General features: G+C 40.8%; 1 protein-coding gene across 1 annotated transcript in view; it reads right to left on the bottom strand.

Annotated features, from left to right (window-relative positions):
- cntnap2a (contactin associated protein 2a) overlaps nt 1-17,141 on the bottom strand; it is a 241,430-nt gene that overhangs the window by 107,650 nt on the left and 116,639 nt on the right. Inside the window, exons 4-9 of the mRNA XM_040166691.2 lie at nt 14,096-14,243; nt 8,979-9,031; nt 8,747-8,897; nt 8,141-8,325; nt 6,110-6,253; nt 4,798-5,059 (exon numbers count right to left, since the gene is read on the bottom strand). Of these exons, the coding sequence (XP_040022625.2) occupies nt 4,798-5,059; nt 6,110-6,253; nt 8,141-8,325; nt 8,747-8,897; nt 8,979-9,031; nt 14,096-14,243 (943 nt within the window). The remainder of the gene's footprint in view (nt 1-4,797; nt 5,060-6,109; nt 6,254-8,140; nt 8,326-8,746; nt 8,898-8,978; nt 9,032-14,095; nt 14,244-17,141) is intronic.

Genomic DNA, 17,141 nt, shown 5'->3' with positions numbered 1-17,141 from the left:
CGTGGCATCTGACTGGCTGAAGGCTCTGAATTTACTGACACGTAATAGTCTCTCACATCCTATTTGCAGTGGCTACCTCAGGCTGTTTTCCACAAAGCATTCACTGTAAAAGTCCTCTTTTACTTTGTGATTTCAAATCTTTAATTTGGAAGCAGAGAAAGGACTTGTGTTTAGCATTAACTTAAAACCCCGTTAGATGCTCAGGCTTCTCTCCTGCCGCATGTTTCCAAGTCTTTGCCCAACAAACTCGAAGGCGAGTCCGGCCACTTCGCCATGTTTTCTGGCCGATTATATGCCGATGTAAGCAAGAAGGGATCTCTGAGCACACAGACTTGACAGTCAATTCATACTGACAGGATTGGGCGACAAAAGTCCCATTAAAAAGATAAGTGTGAACAATGCCTCTGTCATTGCAGGTGTGTCGATCGGTAAGCACAATTTGAGTGTCCTGAGCTCTTACTTGGAAAGAAACTTTGGGGATGTGCGGATACATAGAAAAGCAATACCAGAGGCCAATAAATTGTCACCTGTCACCTTCCAGACAGCCACATTTGGAATGGACATTGTAGTAGCTTCTATTGATTTCACAACATCAAGAATACATAGCTGCGGTGAGGAAGAGGGCGGTAAACGCTTTGAGGCAGGGTCGAATGGAGTTCATCCTTGTTGCTGTAATGCTAAAGTGACTGAAATAATTACTGTCTGCACAAAGGCATGAAGGGATGTTATTTGTAGGAATGATCAGAATAATAACAATATGTAGTCTGTATTGCTGTCAATTATTATAGTACTGCAGGGAACAATGCTTTACAAATAGCTAAATGAATAAATAATCAATGCTTCTCAAGCTTATTAAATATCTGTATTAAGAATTGTAAAACCAAAGATGGATTTAGGAGATCACAGCAAATGCATGTCTGATCACTACTTCATTAACTACGCAACACATAGGACCAGTGGTGATGAATCCACCTGATGCATTGGGAATACAATGTGGAATTTACGAATTTAATAATGAAGACAATTAATAGAAAACATGCAAAACAGATAAAAGCAAAAGAGCAAAGTAGATTTAGAGATGTTTTTATTTATTAGGGGAAGACATACAGTTCCAGTCAAAGTTTGGACCCAATTTCTCGTTCAGTTCAATGAGAACTGAAGTGTGGCCAAACCTATTACTGTTACTATAATACAGAGGGGGAAGTTAAAAAAAAAGTATCGGACACTTATATAAGCCTTGAATTTAGCGAATTTTTCAAATAGTGCTTAATTCCTCTGTGCCCGGTCCAAATGCGTCATGAGACTGAATCCCAAAATAAATTAGTTTGAACAGAATTGACGATGTCTCTGCATTGCTGCAACATTAAAGTTATTATTTTACCCTGACTGGAGACAGAGCGGCAGGGATGCACGCATAAGTAAAAGCAAATTGATGAGAAAATAAGATTGGAGTCCCAGCAGGAATGTCTACGAAGTAATCACACACACACACTTTTGTTTCATGAAAACCCTGTGGAAATTACATACTGGTAGTTTAATGCTCCTAAACTGCCAGATTAAGCAAGCATAAAAAAGGTTGATGAAATATCCTTTTGGTCCCGAATTAAACAAAACCTCCTCTTACAATACCGATCAATGAAAAGCCACTACAGTGAAAAGTAGACTACCAAGTAAACACACCTGTGAACATGGATATATTCTACTGGAATGTGTGCGCACACAATTGTCTAGCAATGCTGACACACTAACAACATCACACACTTAATGAGTCCTATTGCTCAACACCTGTGTGAAGACAAATAATTGCGTCTCATAGGCTTGTTGAATGTTTGTCTCTAAATAAGGCTCTCAATAAGCCCATCTCTCTGCTATTTGGGAAGAGCCAGAGAATCACAAATGCAACAAAAGCTGCAAACCAAGAAGCTCATTCTTTCATTTCAACAGTGATTGCAACTTGAATTGAAAGCAAGTTGATTTGATTCTGTAAGAACATGAGAAGAATCAATTTTTGGTGGATGGAGCTTACAATACTGCAATGGTTGTTTAAGGTCTAAACAAAAAAGTATTGTTCCGTAGTTCATGTATACATACTAAGCTAATATGATTTGAGCACAGCGGCCTAAGCAGCTCAACAAGAAAGAAAGCTTCTTCTACTCTCGTGATCTGGCTCGCGTGTCCACGATAAACTGTTGCGTACCCAAGAAACCCAACAGTTAAACGTGACTCGCGGAAACGCAGCAACGCTCAATTCATTTGCAAAGAACGAAAGTGTAACCTCAATTTCAACATTTTTTTTTCTCTAAATTATAAAATACTCTGGTTGGAAGTTATGACCTTTGTGTTGTTAGATTTGGTTTCAACGCAGTTAAAATAATTGAAAAAAAAAAAAAAATGAAAAAGTAAGCGCACTGTCAGCCAACACACTGACAGCCAGCTCCACTCCCAGTCATGTGAGCTTTAGGGGATTCTCATTTTACCTTGTCGTCCAGTATACCTGCAGAAAAACCGAACAAACAAAGATGGCCGCGTCCCAACATGTGAGGTCATTGCGGAATGGAGTCGGTGTAAAGTCACCGACAACCAAAGAAAAAGCCAAAATCACAAAGATAAAGATAACAAAGTAACCAAGAGATAAGACAACTGTTTTTTAACAGAAAGTTGACAGAAGCGCAGTTTTCTCTGATTTATCTGTGCAGGTGTGCGTAGCCCAGCGTTCAAACTCAATAAGGAAATATCAATTATGAGACTTGATTCATAGTTGGTTATTCGACCCTTTTTAGGGTGCGGCTCATTTATTTACTTATTTTGTGAATTATCTTTGTTGTAATCATTACTTCTATTGATGTCAATGTTTTAGTTGTTAAGCAGACTCGCCCCATGCGCAGATCCCAACAGAGGCAAAATGCTAAGCATTCAAAGCTCTTTTCAACCAGAGCGAATTTGGGGGTTGGCTGTCCCCTGGTGGGTGGTGCACATGGAATGTTGTGTTCACAAACCACAGACAACAAACCCTACTCATTCGTCATAAAGTTTCTCCAAAGACGAATTACAAATCAGGAAAAAATAAAAATAAAAATGGGTCCATCAGCTGCACAGAGTGAATCCTGGTGTGGACTCATAAGCTGTTGGCGCCCCAGTGTGCTGAAGGAAAAGTATAAGCTGTTGCTAAATAGCGTCATGAGCTAACTATCCCCACGGGAGATGAACACTGGATTGTGTCGTCTCTGTGAGGACCTCTCTTTTCCCTCTTAGTGTGTGCACATCTGCACGTCTCTCCCTCCAGTATATTTGCCATTAAGAGGGACTAAGCATTTCATTACAAGTTTACTGATCTCCCACTGTGTCATTGAAGCCAGAAGCTGGTGTGGCTTTTCTTTCTAAGAGATAATAATAACAGAATCAAAGGGGGGAGCGTGTGTTTGTGTGTCTGTATATTCCAGTAATGCTGATGTAATCGTAGGCTCAAGCCCAATTAGCCTAGAGGGTTACTCTGTAATAATCCCTGCCCCAGGGCATAATGGCTTATTAAAGCAGCGCTGGACAGAATAAATAATAGTGTGTCTATGGAATGAGAGAGAGAGGGACAGAGAAAGAAGGAGAGGCTGGAAGACAGACTTGTTTAAAAACACAGTCTTATTTTTACTATGAGGATGGATACGGTCACACGTCTAACTTACAAAAATACAATAGTTAAAATAGGAATCATACATCATTCGCTCTTCTCTCGGGTCTACACAACTCAAACTTCCAAACATTTAACGACCAAGGTGAGAGCAGTATTGTAGCAAGAAAGGACGTTTTTTTGTTTGTGTGGCAATAATGTTTGATATAAAGAGGCAGAATACAAGTCAAGAGACCTTCCTACAAAGGTGCCGCGGGAACAAAGCTGCAACTATAAGAGATACAGCACCCCAGACATCTCATCAGAAAAAGCTATTATTTTGACTTTAAAAATGGTGAGAAGGTTAAGATTATACGCAAGTAAGTACACATATACAGTAACAAGGAGGAAGCTCATTCGATATCAAGGCATCTTGTGTTATTCTCAAATGCAATCCGAAAGATTTACTTGTTTTCCTTGTCTACAATGCAGGCAGAGGGATGTTTGAAACATCTACTGCCTCCATCCACTCTGGATACGGCCCAAAGGGGAAAAAAACATATATATATATATATATATAACTTAAAACTTCTAAACTTAAATATTTTGCTTCGGTTCACCGTTTTTCTTGAGTATCCAAAGGTGATATATTATTTCGGATACGGATGAGAGCCATAAAGCAGACACAAGAAAAACAGAAGAAATGAATACATCACGGAGCACTTGTGTGGTTGTATTGGTGTCATATGTCCAGAGAGAACATTTTATAAGACCGGTGCAAATTAGAGCTTTTGCATTCAGAAAATGTATTTACCCCAAGTGGTTAGATGGTTATTGGTAAAAAGAAGGGAAACATAATGTCCAGGACCAAAAAAAGCTGCATTTCAAGCATCATTAAATGCACCCGTCTGCAAACATCAATCTTCAGAAATTCAGAACTTTCTTTTAAGCAACACCAGAAAAACAGTTATATACACATATGCAAGAAGTCAATTTAGCTTTTTAAAAAAAGATCCTACATTAAACTTTACTCAACCATATACTGCATTTTTTGTATTTCCAAAGTTTTGCGGCTGTGATACTTTGAATCATTTGAAAACAAAGATTACAGTTAAAGCTATTTTGATATGCTTCTAATTCCTTGGCCGTCCACAGCTTCCAGTTTAATGTTTAGTTGTAAACTTTGGCAATCTTACCTGACGATAAGTCTACGCGGTTGTTTCTGGTCCCCATGGTAACATTGATATGAACTGCAGCCTTGCTGTCCTCCAGGGAGATCTCCAGCGTGCCGTCATCAAGATTACTGAAGAGGAGGAGCCCATCAGGGTTCCATGTACGAAACTGGAAGCTCACAGATATTGTGTCGTGATTTGCCCGACCCGGCAGTTGCAGGAAGCTGGTGGCATTGAAAAAGACCGGGAAGGTGTGGGTCTCCACGCAGGAGAAGGACAGGTTACGCTGTCAAGACACAGATTCAGAGAGAGAGAAATCAACACAGTGAAATTTACTGGTCTCCAAGAGCAAATTCAAACATAAATCTCTAGAGTGTACGCTTGTATGTGAAGCTGTTTGAAGGTTTTCAATGTCCTGCCACTTCATCATGTATTTATTCGCTGTGGTTTGTTGCTTTGAATCTACTACAAGTTTCCCTTCAGATGTTCCTGACTGAAGCTGGATTCAAAGACTGATGTTGCTTGTGCACGTTGCCAAAGAAATTCCTCTTTTGTCCAATCCTGTCTTTGAGAGCACGGTTGTGAAGTAACACTGTTTGTGTGATGGATGAAAACACGCGTCATTGAGGATTTCAGGCCCTAATTACCAGTGAGCTTCCACAACCTTGTGGTCTTAATCAAATCATCCACAAATGCAGTATATTGATCTGCCTTATGAGCTATAGGCGATTCCCCCTTACTTTGTATGTGTGTGCGTGTTGTTTTGGAAATTTGAGAGCAGATCTGCTTTGATTAAAATGTCTGCAGGAATCTTAGATAATTAGTGGTGATGCTTTAACACACTTTATCATTGCCACTATTTGTTCAATCAATTCACCAGAGATAGAAGAAGATTGTAGTTGTCCACTACTGAGGAAGAACTTGAGAAGGTGAAAGACGAGAGTTCTGAAACACGCTCTTTAAACCGGGACTAATTTTAAGAATAAAAAACCTTTCAGGGTTTCAGATACGGGAAAACAACCCAGATGCAAAGTCAGTACAGCCATTCTATCAAGAGACAGCACAAAGACCGGAGGCAAACACAGCAGGCGGCCCTCATGGGAGAGTTTTATCCGATTCATCAGGAATCTGTGAAACTATTTTGGTGCGGTGAATAAACTACGCTCTCACTCAGGTCAGATAACAGAGTTAGTGGGACAATAATGAGCATATTTTCTTTTCAGCTGCATTTAGAGGCATGTTGCTTCAAATTCTTTAGATTCATATGTTTGCAATTGAGTTCTGTTTTTGATTTCATGTATGTGTATGAGAGAATGTGTGTGTGTGAGCGTCTTACAAAGCTGGAGGTGTCCAGCTTCTTTCGGCGGGCCAGGTCAGTAATGTTGTCTCCATTGTAGTTGATGCTCTCCATGCAGCCTTTAAAGTTCTTCCTTCCTCCTCCGACTGGCTTCCCGCTGTACGGCATACCCCCAAAACTCAACTAAAGGAGAGCAGAGTGCAGGTAAATGAAAAGAGATGGATAGTGAAAAACAGATTTTGAATACCTTTATCGTTGATCAGCTTCTACCTCTAGTAAGATACTAGCAACAACATTAGTGTAACATGCAATCAAATCATCTATATTGGTTTCATTGCTCAGCCATTAGCCTAAAAACAGGGATTACAGAAGAATGTGTAAAGTAATAAAGGCATTTTTTAAATGTGGTGTCATAGAGATGTGTCCATGACTAATTTTGTAGTGCCACCTGTAGGTCCATTGTGTGAATGAATTATACATTTACATTTTATATTTATATAAATATGATTGGCGCAGCAGTGGGAGAAACGATTGTAGGAAGAAGACAGATGTCGAGGAACAGATACAATGAGGGCAGAACTGAGGAGATGGAGGCCAATAAACCGGCATCTGGTTGGAAGCGCTGAAGGACACAGAACTGATGGAAATGTAAACGGCGTTCCTTATTTCTTCTACACTCGAACATGTGTTTTTTTTCTTTCAGACATTCCTCTGAGAAGAGGTGCGCAATAACAAGTAGTGTGTGTGTGTGTGTGTACGTGTGTGCTTGTCTGTGTCTGTGGGGACGCTCCAGTAGTCTTCGTAATTACTGCTGAGGGTGGACACAAATGCATCCGGATATTTAGTCCGCCAGCTTAAATGGGGGCAGAGCGCGTACAGACGTGCACACGCGTACACAAAGACTCGCAGAAGATGAAGAGCGTGGGCTTTGTGGAATACTGTGGCACACTCGAAAAGCTGGTCACATTCAGAAGACTCACAGACTCAGTCAGGCAATAACTCTGCAAAGATCCACTAAGGCTGTCGCCTGTTGTATAGATTTCCCTAAAGATCATTTCATTTAACAGCTTCAGTTTAATTGGACCGTGGTTTGTCTTGACCCATTTCTCAGTATCCCACTTGACACTGAAACAGATCGCCGGAATCAGCAATCGCGGCTAAAGGTCACACACAACCTGCAAGCAGCGGTTTGCACACACTCACATTACACGCACATTTCATACTCATTAAGCATTCCAGAATCAATGACCTATTCTAAGTATTATTAGTTACTGTTTGTGTTTCTTCACTGAATGCCATTAATGATGTGAGTTGCATGGATTACCAGGTTTCCTGGGTGGTATAAATGCACTGGGCTGAAAGATGAAGCCCAGATACCACCACAGTTGTCAAAATCAGTGTCACACATAAGGACTAGCAATGTAGCTCAACACAAATAACAGGTATGAATAAGTAAAGATAGTATTCTGTCACTCACAGGTTTAAAATGATCAAACAGCCCCCCCCTAAAACTCCAAGCGATTTTCTTCAAGGTGTTCAGATGTGAAAACTGCTCACCCTTGGAAATCAGCGTTGCCAAAGGCGGCGAAAGAAATATCTTGCCGCAGTTTTCTATTAGACTTTGTTCACAACACCATCATTAGTTACAAACTAGGACACCTCAAGTGTTAATGGAGCACAGCCTGCTAGCTATAACAGGCAGACAACTCAAGTGGATCGCTATACTTAACATGGCATTTTGGCATACAATAACTAACAGGACCCCCCCACCTCCCCTCCGGCACGGCCAGGTTTGTTTAAAGCCGGGGAATTACCGAATAGACTTCAAGAGGAAAAATTCAAACGCACTGCTTTGTGTGCTTCTGCAGCCTGGAGAAGATGGAACCCTGGAAGTGATTTAAAAGGTGAAAAACTAAACCATCAAACACAGAGTGCAAATTGAGACTATCTATAATTGTATGTGTGTATTTAGGCATAATTGTTGGATTCATTTCCTCGTCTATTTCGAAGGAGAGACTCATATTTTACGTCCCTTCATTCTTTTTTCTCTATGTGGTACTCGCTTCTCACCTCGTAGTCCAAATCGAGGTGGTCAAACTCTCCGTTGGTCCTGAAGTGCTGAGTGTGACTGTCCAAGGAGAAGTTGACATTCCGCCGGTAGCGTTCGATCACCACCGCGTGCCAGTGATTGTCATCCAAGAGGCTGCCGGTGGTCACAGAGGTATGCCCCAGGATAGATCCATACTGATTACTGCCTGTAGATAACATGTTATAATACAACAAGGTATAAAAGCACAGACATTGGATATTGTAAAGAAAGCAGTATGTAATAACGTGATGATTTGTCAGGCGGTACAAACAGCAGTTAAATTATGTGCGTTCATTTTAAAAGTTATTCTTAGCTTAACATGGACCAATGAACACAAAATGTATTTGTGACTTATCAGGCAGGGATATTAAAAAATCCACAACCAATATAGTTTTGCTACAGTCATTAGACTGCGCAAGAGTCAGAGTGGTTACAGCTTGGCCTTAGTCATCAATTTGATAATTAGTAGCTGCAGTACCAGTCCAAAGTTTAGTAAAAGTATATTGAAGACATTGTGGCAGTAGGCTGCTAATACGTTACGCTTTGTATTTGCCTGTCCTGAGTAGACGACATGTATGTATTCCCACCCAGGTTTATCTGCAGCAGCAGCTTGGCCATGCGAAGCTCCAGGGTGATGTAGTCGCCCTGTTGTCCCTCCCCGTGAAGAATCACACCGTCACTCTCTGACGTCTTGAACCTCAGTGCGATCACGTCCTTAATGATCTTCATCTTCTTCACCTGAACGCGTCAAAAAATGCACCTTATGAAAAAGAAGACCAATACGGGTACAAATACTTTTATCAAAATAACATCCATTACCTTAAAGCGATAAGAGATGACACCCTGTCCGTCAAAGTTGATCACGCCCGCCCCTAAAAAAAGAGGTAACATAGACAGACAAAAGAGATCTATTAACAAAAATAATGAAAGAGGAAATTACGACAGAAAGACAGCAAAGATAACAGCAAGAGAAAATGAGGGAGGCAAGACCGGAAAGGTTTGCTGATAAGTGATGTAAATTGTGAGGTCCCTCATCCCAAACTAAAGCCAATCTTCTTTTAAGACTGGGTCAATCAATCGGCAATTGTTAACAAAATCTTTATTTGTGTCTTGGGTCTTGATTCACTTTGGCTCACTATCACACTGCCATGTCTCACTGGGATATCTGAATGAAACAGAGCCAGGATTTAACTTTGCTGTGTAATATTTTCCATAAACAGAACAAATACTGTTAGCAAAGAAATTTGTTCACAGTAAACATTTCCTATAGTATTGCATTGTCATGTATCTAAAGGTCCTATAGAAAAGCAATTAATACCAATTATAACACATATTATTTTCACCACACATGCAAACCTTTGACTGGGCTGAGTAAGGTAGGTAAGTAAAGGTCCTTACATTAAAACTAAATCCTGGGGATCATTTTAAACATGTGGCTCATTGGTTGCAGGCCACAAGTCTGACCAGCTTCAACCTGAGGGTCTGATTAGAGGGTCTAATCGGCCGGCCATGAAAACCTCTCTGTGTTCATGGGGCCACTTCAACAAACTAGTCAGCTGCACGTATTCTGCAAAATGTTAAATATACTTAGCTAATTATAGATTTAATCATAAAAATGAATGTTAGAATCTAGACAAGGCAGAAAGGAGACAATATTGTGGGGGTTTTCGGAAAAGAAATAAGCTGCAGTGCCTGAGGCCTCCTTTGATCGTCATCCCAACTGTTCAAGCGGTGAATGAAGATGTGTATGTGTGGCTGTGCCTGTGTCTGTGTCGTGTGATTGTTAGGAAGGTCAACGGGAGTTTAGGTACGGGCTATCATCGGAAAACTGAGTTTGGGATATAGAGTATAGCGCTCCCCAAATTATCCCATGCTGCCTTTCACAGGTTTTTCAGGTTTTCTTTTCAGCGCTTTTATGGCCTTGATTTTTTTGCACCAGTTATTGTTCCCTCATACTTTCATCTTTTTACTCCCTTTATTAAGTCTCCTCTCTGCGCAACTCTTAAATATCCTACTTCTTTCTTCTTTTCTCTTTGTTCACTTCTTTTTCCCATCGCTCTCTCTATCTCTATCTCGCTCCCAACACATCATCTTCTGCTGTCACATTTTTTTGGTGCAAATGGTGGTGGTAGTTGACAGCTTTGCAGTTGTATTTTTTGTTGAGATATTACAGATCTAGATGTGCTGCTCAGAAAAAGGCTTGCCAGCTCGGCGGAGTGCTCGGTTTACGGGGGATGGAGGAATTTTCCACCAACTGCAGAGCGCTGTGAGATGCAAAGAATGAGAGCGAAAGAGAAGGAAGGAGCGGGTGAGTGCCGATCTGCTGTGAAGCCAGATGACGACGGCGTGCACACAAGAATATATCCGACTCTGGCCCAGGAGACCATGCCATTTCGGACCCTGACCCAGATGGTGGTTTACCATAGACAGCTGCATGTGACAGCCAATCATATCTTCAAAGACATTTCCTTGGCAGTTATTTATTCATCACAATCTGAAAATTTGAGGTTGATGTTGCAGTGCGACGATGGCCGCGTGTGGTGCGTGTCAAGAGAAAAGTGTCACGGCTGTTGATGGCATGCTAATAACAAAGAAATGTCACTTAAAGTTTGTTAAGTGAGTTGTTAAACTGAAAGATATCAAATCCAATGGAGTGAAGTATCGTACTGTAAAAGAGTACGTATTATATTAGTAGTCATTCTCCACTCAACTACATTTTTACTACTCATGTTGTCCTTCACATTGAATGTCTAAAAATGTGTCACTTTGCATAAATGCTTGACTGTGTTATTCACAATAAAACAAAAAAGACCTCAATTCAATTAGCCAATGCAAATCAATACCACAGGGACACCACCTGCATTATGTCAGGGCAAATTGAAGGTGCACTTAACTGGCATGTTAAATTGTATCCATGGCAACTAGTCTCATTGGGGAAGCGGCAAATTGGAAGAATGGAAGCACAAAAGCAGATCACTCACAGTATGACCAGCCTTCACTAAGATGAGGTTTGTGTGCTTTAGACGTGTATTTGCATTTGTGGCTGTTGGTAAGAATCAAATATTCAATTTGCTTCATGCTCGGGTTTGAATTTGGTCACTGCTTTTTATATTCAATAGAAAACATGATAAAACAAATAATTATCTGTTTGTTTATCCACAATGGAAATAAATGTTGGTCTCAACCCTGTTTTCACTTTACTTATTGCACGTTAAAGCCTAAAGGCTACAATAACGCTGTTTTTCTTTTTCCGTGGTATTTTTTCCTTCATGCTCCATAAATAGATGGTTACAATAAAGAAATATAAATAAGTACATTTCTTGCACTCGACAGATAATGATGGCGATACATCATCCTGACAGTGGATTTAGAGTATTGTTGGCATAACAGCCACAGGTTGAAGTCAGATAAGATACGCTTGCATTCATTAGAATTTCTACTTGCATGACAGTGATTCGTTTGAGGAGAAAATTAAATTTGAACTGTGTTTCCGTCCCACTTCCCTTTGTCTGTATAGTGGCTCTACTATTACCTGACTCAGCTATGAAATAATTGATTTTCGGTTGATCCTTGTGTTAATCCAAATGCAAATAAGCACATAAATTCCTTAGCATGGTGGCTCACTCCTTTATACCCTCTAGCTCTGGCACGGACACATATCTGCACATCCTTTCATTGCACAGTCCTGGGTGAGTCATAATAAGGTATTGCTTTTAATTATCATACATTTCTAAAAACCCAGAATTATAATCTACAACCAACATATTTGGTGATTATGCTGGGAACATAACATCTATTTATATCCGATTCCCCCGCCTCCTACTAATTCTCTTTTGTGCGTTCTTCTTTCATCCTCTTGCCCTTGCCGGTGCCCAACACTGTACTCCTCTATTCTATCTCCGGTTCGGGAAGAAGAAAAACATTTACCAGAAGTGTTCTGAGTGAACTGCAGAGTTGAACAGACAAATGCGTGAGTTTTCATCTTCTTGCTGAATGCTGAAGCGAGCATAATCATAAGAGAGCTTTGTGGGCTGACAGATTTGTGTGTCTGTTATCAGGATATCAGGGTCATGTTACAGAAACTTAGCCTGACATCTTCGCTCCACTCAGTTGTTGATGACATTTAGATTTCTTATGTAGATTGATGAAAAAAATATATTTAGGAAAAAGACTGTGTTAATGGGTTTCTTATATTAACTATAAGACAAATGGTCCATTAAAAACTGTGCCTCAGACTCTATAGCTAAACCTGACTGTAAGTTATGTTTTCTGTTAGTTAGCCAGCCACTGACATGGGAGAGCTGTTGATATTATAGCTCATCTACTCCGTGTAGCCTACTGGGAGATTTTAATCAAAGACACAGGCAGGCACTAACATTCATAGAGTCAGGTCTGAAAAATCAAATTTATAGTCATGATTAGTATTTCTTAAGTTAAGATAGGAAATTAGGTCTCACGTGCAACAGGAAAGTAGGATTTTACCTCTATGTTAAGATATAACAAGCGTTTGGGGGATTTTTCTTGGCCTCAGGGCTGCATGTGTGTATTCTATTAAAAATGTGGTAAAATCTAAGGAAGGGTTCACACATGATCTATTCCATCAAGCGTTATTTCACACAGCTGAAACCCATTTACATCCCAAAGCAAAGGTTAATCGCAGAGTTCCCCCTCCCGCCCACGAGCACCTTCACTAGAGCACACGCGGCCCAAGGTCACGTCAACAGTAGAAGGAAAAGGGGGAAACTCTGCTATTGTGTATAATATATTAAAATAGCCATATCTTTGCTAAAGGACTGTCTGAAAGAGAAATGGCCGCTGTAATTGGTAACAGGAAGAGATTATACTACACAAACCCCCTATTTGTTCAAATGGAAATGACAATCCGTTAATATTTTATTTAAGGAGATTGTTTGCAGAAACCATACTAATACGGTATGAGACTCCTTGTTTGAAGAAGATTAACAAGTCGGAAAAGAAGCCGCAGAACGTGTAAATGTACAATAAATCTCGTCTTCAATGAATCTAACTCACTTTCAAATTTACAAGCGGCAGCAGTGACAAACAAACCGAGTTTATTACCCAACATGGATCAAAATCCCTTTTACAACTTTTACTGTTGTATAAAGTTAACTTGTATCCATTTAAAAAAGTCCTTATACACAGAGATAGTAAAGACTTGATTTGAGGTGGATTGTATAACAGTTAGTGTTTGTCTGAATTACTTATCCACACTCGATTTATTATGTAAAGTAGGTGACAAATGGCAGGAACCCAGCTTGGACAAGCAGACTAGAGTTTCTGCACCAACCAGAGCAGTTGTCTACTGTCTGCAGTGAACTGACTATGATGACCTCAGAGTGCGTTTTTTTGTGTGTGAGGACCACAGCTTGTCATCTTTATCATTACTGACTTGCTTTTCTCTCAAACAAAAACGAGAGAAAGATATTCAAAGGAGTGACGACTGATTTGAATGCAATACATGCCCCTGTGTTCACCCGCTAAACCTACACACGCATTCACCACCATATCAAAACACAGTGCAGTGCATTTTCCGGAATGAAAGATGTACGTGAGGCACTTCTAACAGTAATTTATGCAGAGCATTAATTTAAATTTGTTATCAAAATCAATTTGGCAGCCTTTAATGGGATGACAGCAAAGGGGCTGCGAGAGAGTCAGTTCCCTGGATGATACATTTGTTAGAAAGCAAAAGACAGTGTCTAAGTGTGTGTGTGTCTGTAATTGTGCTGTGCATTTGTTGGTACATGACATGATTTTTTTTTTTTCGAAGCTGACATAATCATCGGGCTCTCCCGATAGATGAAGAATTATAAATGTTAACAAAACTTGTTTGAACTATTATCATATAAATACTTCTTACTAATACTAATTGGGCTGAATATGTTTAGTTAATATGTGTGTTTGTCTTGACTCACAGTAGGAGCAGCCGTAAACTTCTACCCGCAGACCGATCCGTCCCTCCTCGCTCCAGTCCAGCGGAACGAGCCTCAGGAAGCGCGCCATGATTCCCTGCTGTAGCTCGTGGCGGACTGAGCTCTCCGAGTTGGAGTTCCCGGAGAAGGCCTGTAAAGACAAACACACACACACACACGCAATGAAATGAAGTACATCAAAGCCACAAGCCTGCAGTCAAACAAGCAGCTTTGAGACTGGGAGCAAAAGTGTTTGTTCTGTTCCCCACATCCTGCCCTAAAGAAGCGCGCTCACAAAACATACAAAATAATTATGAATCTACATATCCAACAAGCCCCCCAAAAGACAATCTGACATTAGGGGAATTGAAGAGGAAATTGCATATTGTGTTCAGCTCGGAGTGGATATTAAGACAGTCCCTGTTCATTTCATCTCATATTTCGGGTCTGGTGTCTGGGAAAGATCCACAGGCGCTTGTAGCCGATGCGGTTTACAGGTTCCTTGTCATATTAGCGCTTCGTTCTACACATTCTCAGTCTCTGCCTCTGGAAAAACAACATATTGTATTTGCCTTTAACCAAAAGAAGAGTGATTGGATGATTTTTCTTAGCACATTCAATAAAGCGTGCAAGCCGAGGACGAGGATCGAGGACGGCAGGATTCTTGTCAGTTTATCATGTCTTTCATTATGTAATGGCAGCGATGCACTAAAAAAAACAACAACATAAACTGTAGTTTCTGTAAAATTGTGTAGCTGAGGCAAAGCTTAATTTCAAGGAACTCACAGATCCCCTGTTGTTATTTCTGCTTTGTTGTAATATGTTTGACACTGACCTACTTAGTGAAGCAATCTAATGAGCGAGGGTCGGCCAAATATGTAAATAGTAGGTATACATTTGGGTTCACGCAGCAGAAAAGAGGGACAGAGCAGCATAGCGGAAACCTAGAACACAGTTTAACTCCATCAATTTATCAGTTCACTACAATATGTTGGATTCATGTTAATGTGTATTTAAAGACAATAAATACAATTCTGATTCTGAATCTTATCAACCAAAAATTTTGCGGACCCCCTGTTGAAGGCCTCTGCAATAGAGAGTGGGCTTCATTTAAAGCCCAGCAGGTCACTTGAGGAGAACAAACAAACTAGACAGCCGTGTGTTCCTCTAGATAAGACGCCAAGTGGGCAGGGCAGTGGATGAGTGTGGGGGCGGAAAAGCTCTGCTTAGTCCGCCTGCTTTGAACTGACTCCTCTGTGACCTCTTTGTACCCCTGAAGATAGGCTATCTGCAAAGGAGGAGATGGTCAAGAGTTCAAACTATACTCAAAGCTACTGTGCTTCTACTGTGGGAAGGGCAGAGACACGAGGGGAACGGAGCTTCTATCTCCTCTGTGCCTTTCCCTCACTTTCATTTATAATCTTTCTTCATCCAGGCAAAAGGTTAAACCGACACAACAAACGCAGACTTTTTCATACAGCTTCGCATGACTCTGCAGGGAGCCCTCCAGTACTTTGAGTGTAGCTCCTATTTTCTGCAGGTACACACGTCCTAAAGTTCAGGATTAACAGACTCACTCGAGGTGCCAAGAAACAGTCAATTGGAAAAATTGTAAACACAATTTTAAAATTGTAAAATGTCCTTTGTGTTGAACAGGCCCGTCTTCCACTGGGAGGACAGATGTCTCCCCCCCATGACAAAACCAGAGCGATAGACCGAGCCTCAGTGTCCTACCCGCGCATCCGCATCAGTGAATGTTGAGTTGCGTCGGCACTTCCTGTAAAGCCACGGGCTGCTTGGGGGCTGCATAGGAAATGCAGAGTCGGGAATGACGTCCGTGGAATATGAGAGCTGAATCAAAAAAACTTAAGTATGTCCTCAGCACTGAATTATTCCACTGGGGCCACTACTACCCTGCTGACCTGTTGGCGCACTTTTTTCTTCACCTTTTCTCTAAAATCTTCTAAATCCCCACTCAAATCCTGTGCTGTCTATTGCATATTTGCAATACTATTCAGTTTTTTAAAAAACGCCTGTGGTTCTGGCTCAGGTTTTAAAGCACAAAAAGCACAAATGTATCAATTTGCATGCACACATGGGGCACATATGCACACGTACACAAGACCGCCCACACATCACCTTGCCATTTAAACAGTTTCTGCAGCTTTAAAACCTGATGTCAGCCGTAAGCTTATTTCACAGTTGGAAATAAAATGATAATAAAAAAAATAAAAACTCTGAATACTGTGTATCTGCTGAGGATTTAGCTGACTGCGTGCCTAAGACTTTACTTCTTTTGGTCCGGCTGACACTTTCCTCTGCTTGCCCGTCAAGGTATAAGAGATAGAAAGGGAGAGAACAGAACCATTTTTCAGCTCAACCCAAAAGCTCCGTCGCCAATTTCCAGCTTCCTTTCTTTTTTTCTCTATTGTGTTCCTCCCGCTATACGGCACTTATCTGTGCTTGGCTGAATGAACAGCTCAATTCAAAGGCATTACTCTGCACAGCAGAGGGCAGAAGGTAGGATAGGGGGACTGAGAGGAGGAGGAGGAAGAGGAGGAGGATAAAGATGAGGAAAAAGTTTTGAATGCCAAACGCCGGGCAAAAGTCTGCTTAGTCGACCATTTAATTCCATCTCCTCGAAAGCCCCAATCATTAACCGGCATCCACTGAGTAATTGGGAATTTGTGTGTGTCACTTCATATAGTGTTCATGTGTGTCCGTCCATGTCGGTGAAGTGTTCGTCAACTTAACAGCTTTAGACACTTTGACATTTTGTTTAGTCAAGAACTGAGGCAATTTTTGGCAACAAATGCCACAAAGTGCCAGATGGCATTTTTCCAGCGCGTACGTGTGTGTGCGCTCGCTTTAAGGGATCTGTGTGTTTTTCTCTACATTTACGTGTATTTGTGCTTTGGTCATCAAACTACTTTTAAATGTACTGCGGTATTTCTTAAATAAAAAAGGAAAGGAATCATTCTGGTACGTAACTGAAAAATATTTACTCCCATTTTTTGTAGCCTTGTGAAGATATGCATAAAGAATCTGG

This window comes from Gasterosteus aculeatus, chromosome 21, assembly GCF_964276395.1.
Source record: "Gasterosteus aculeatus chromosome 21, fGasAcu3.hap1.1, whole genome shotgun sequence".
Lineage (NCBI taxonomy): Eukaryota > Metazoa > Chordata > Actinopteri > Perciformes > Gasterosteidae > Gasterosteus > Gasterosteus aculeatus.
The sequence above is the reverse complement of the archived record's forward strand: the minus strand, read 5'-3'. Positions and strand labels throughout refer to the sequence as shown.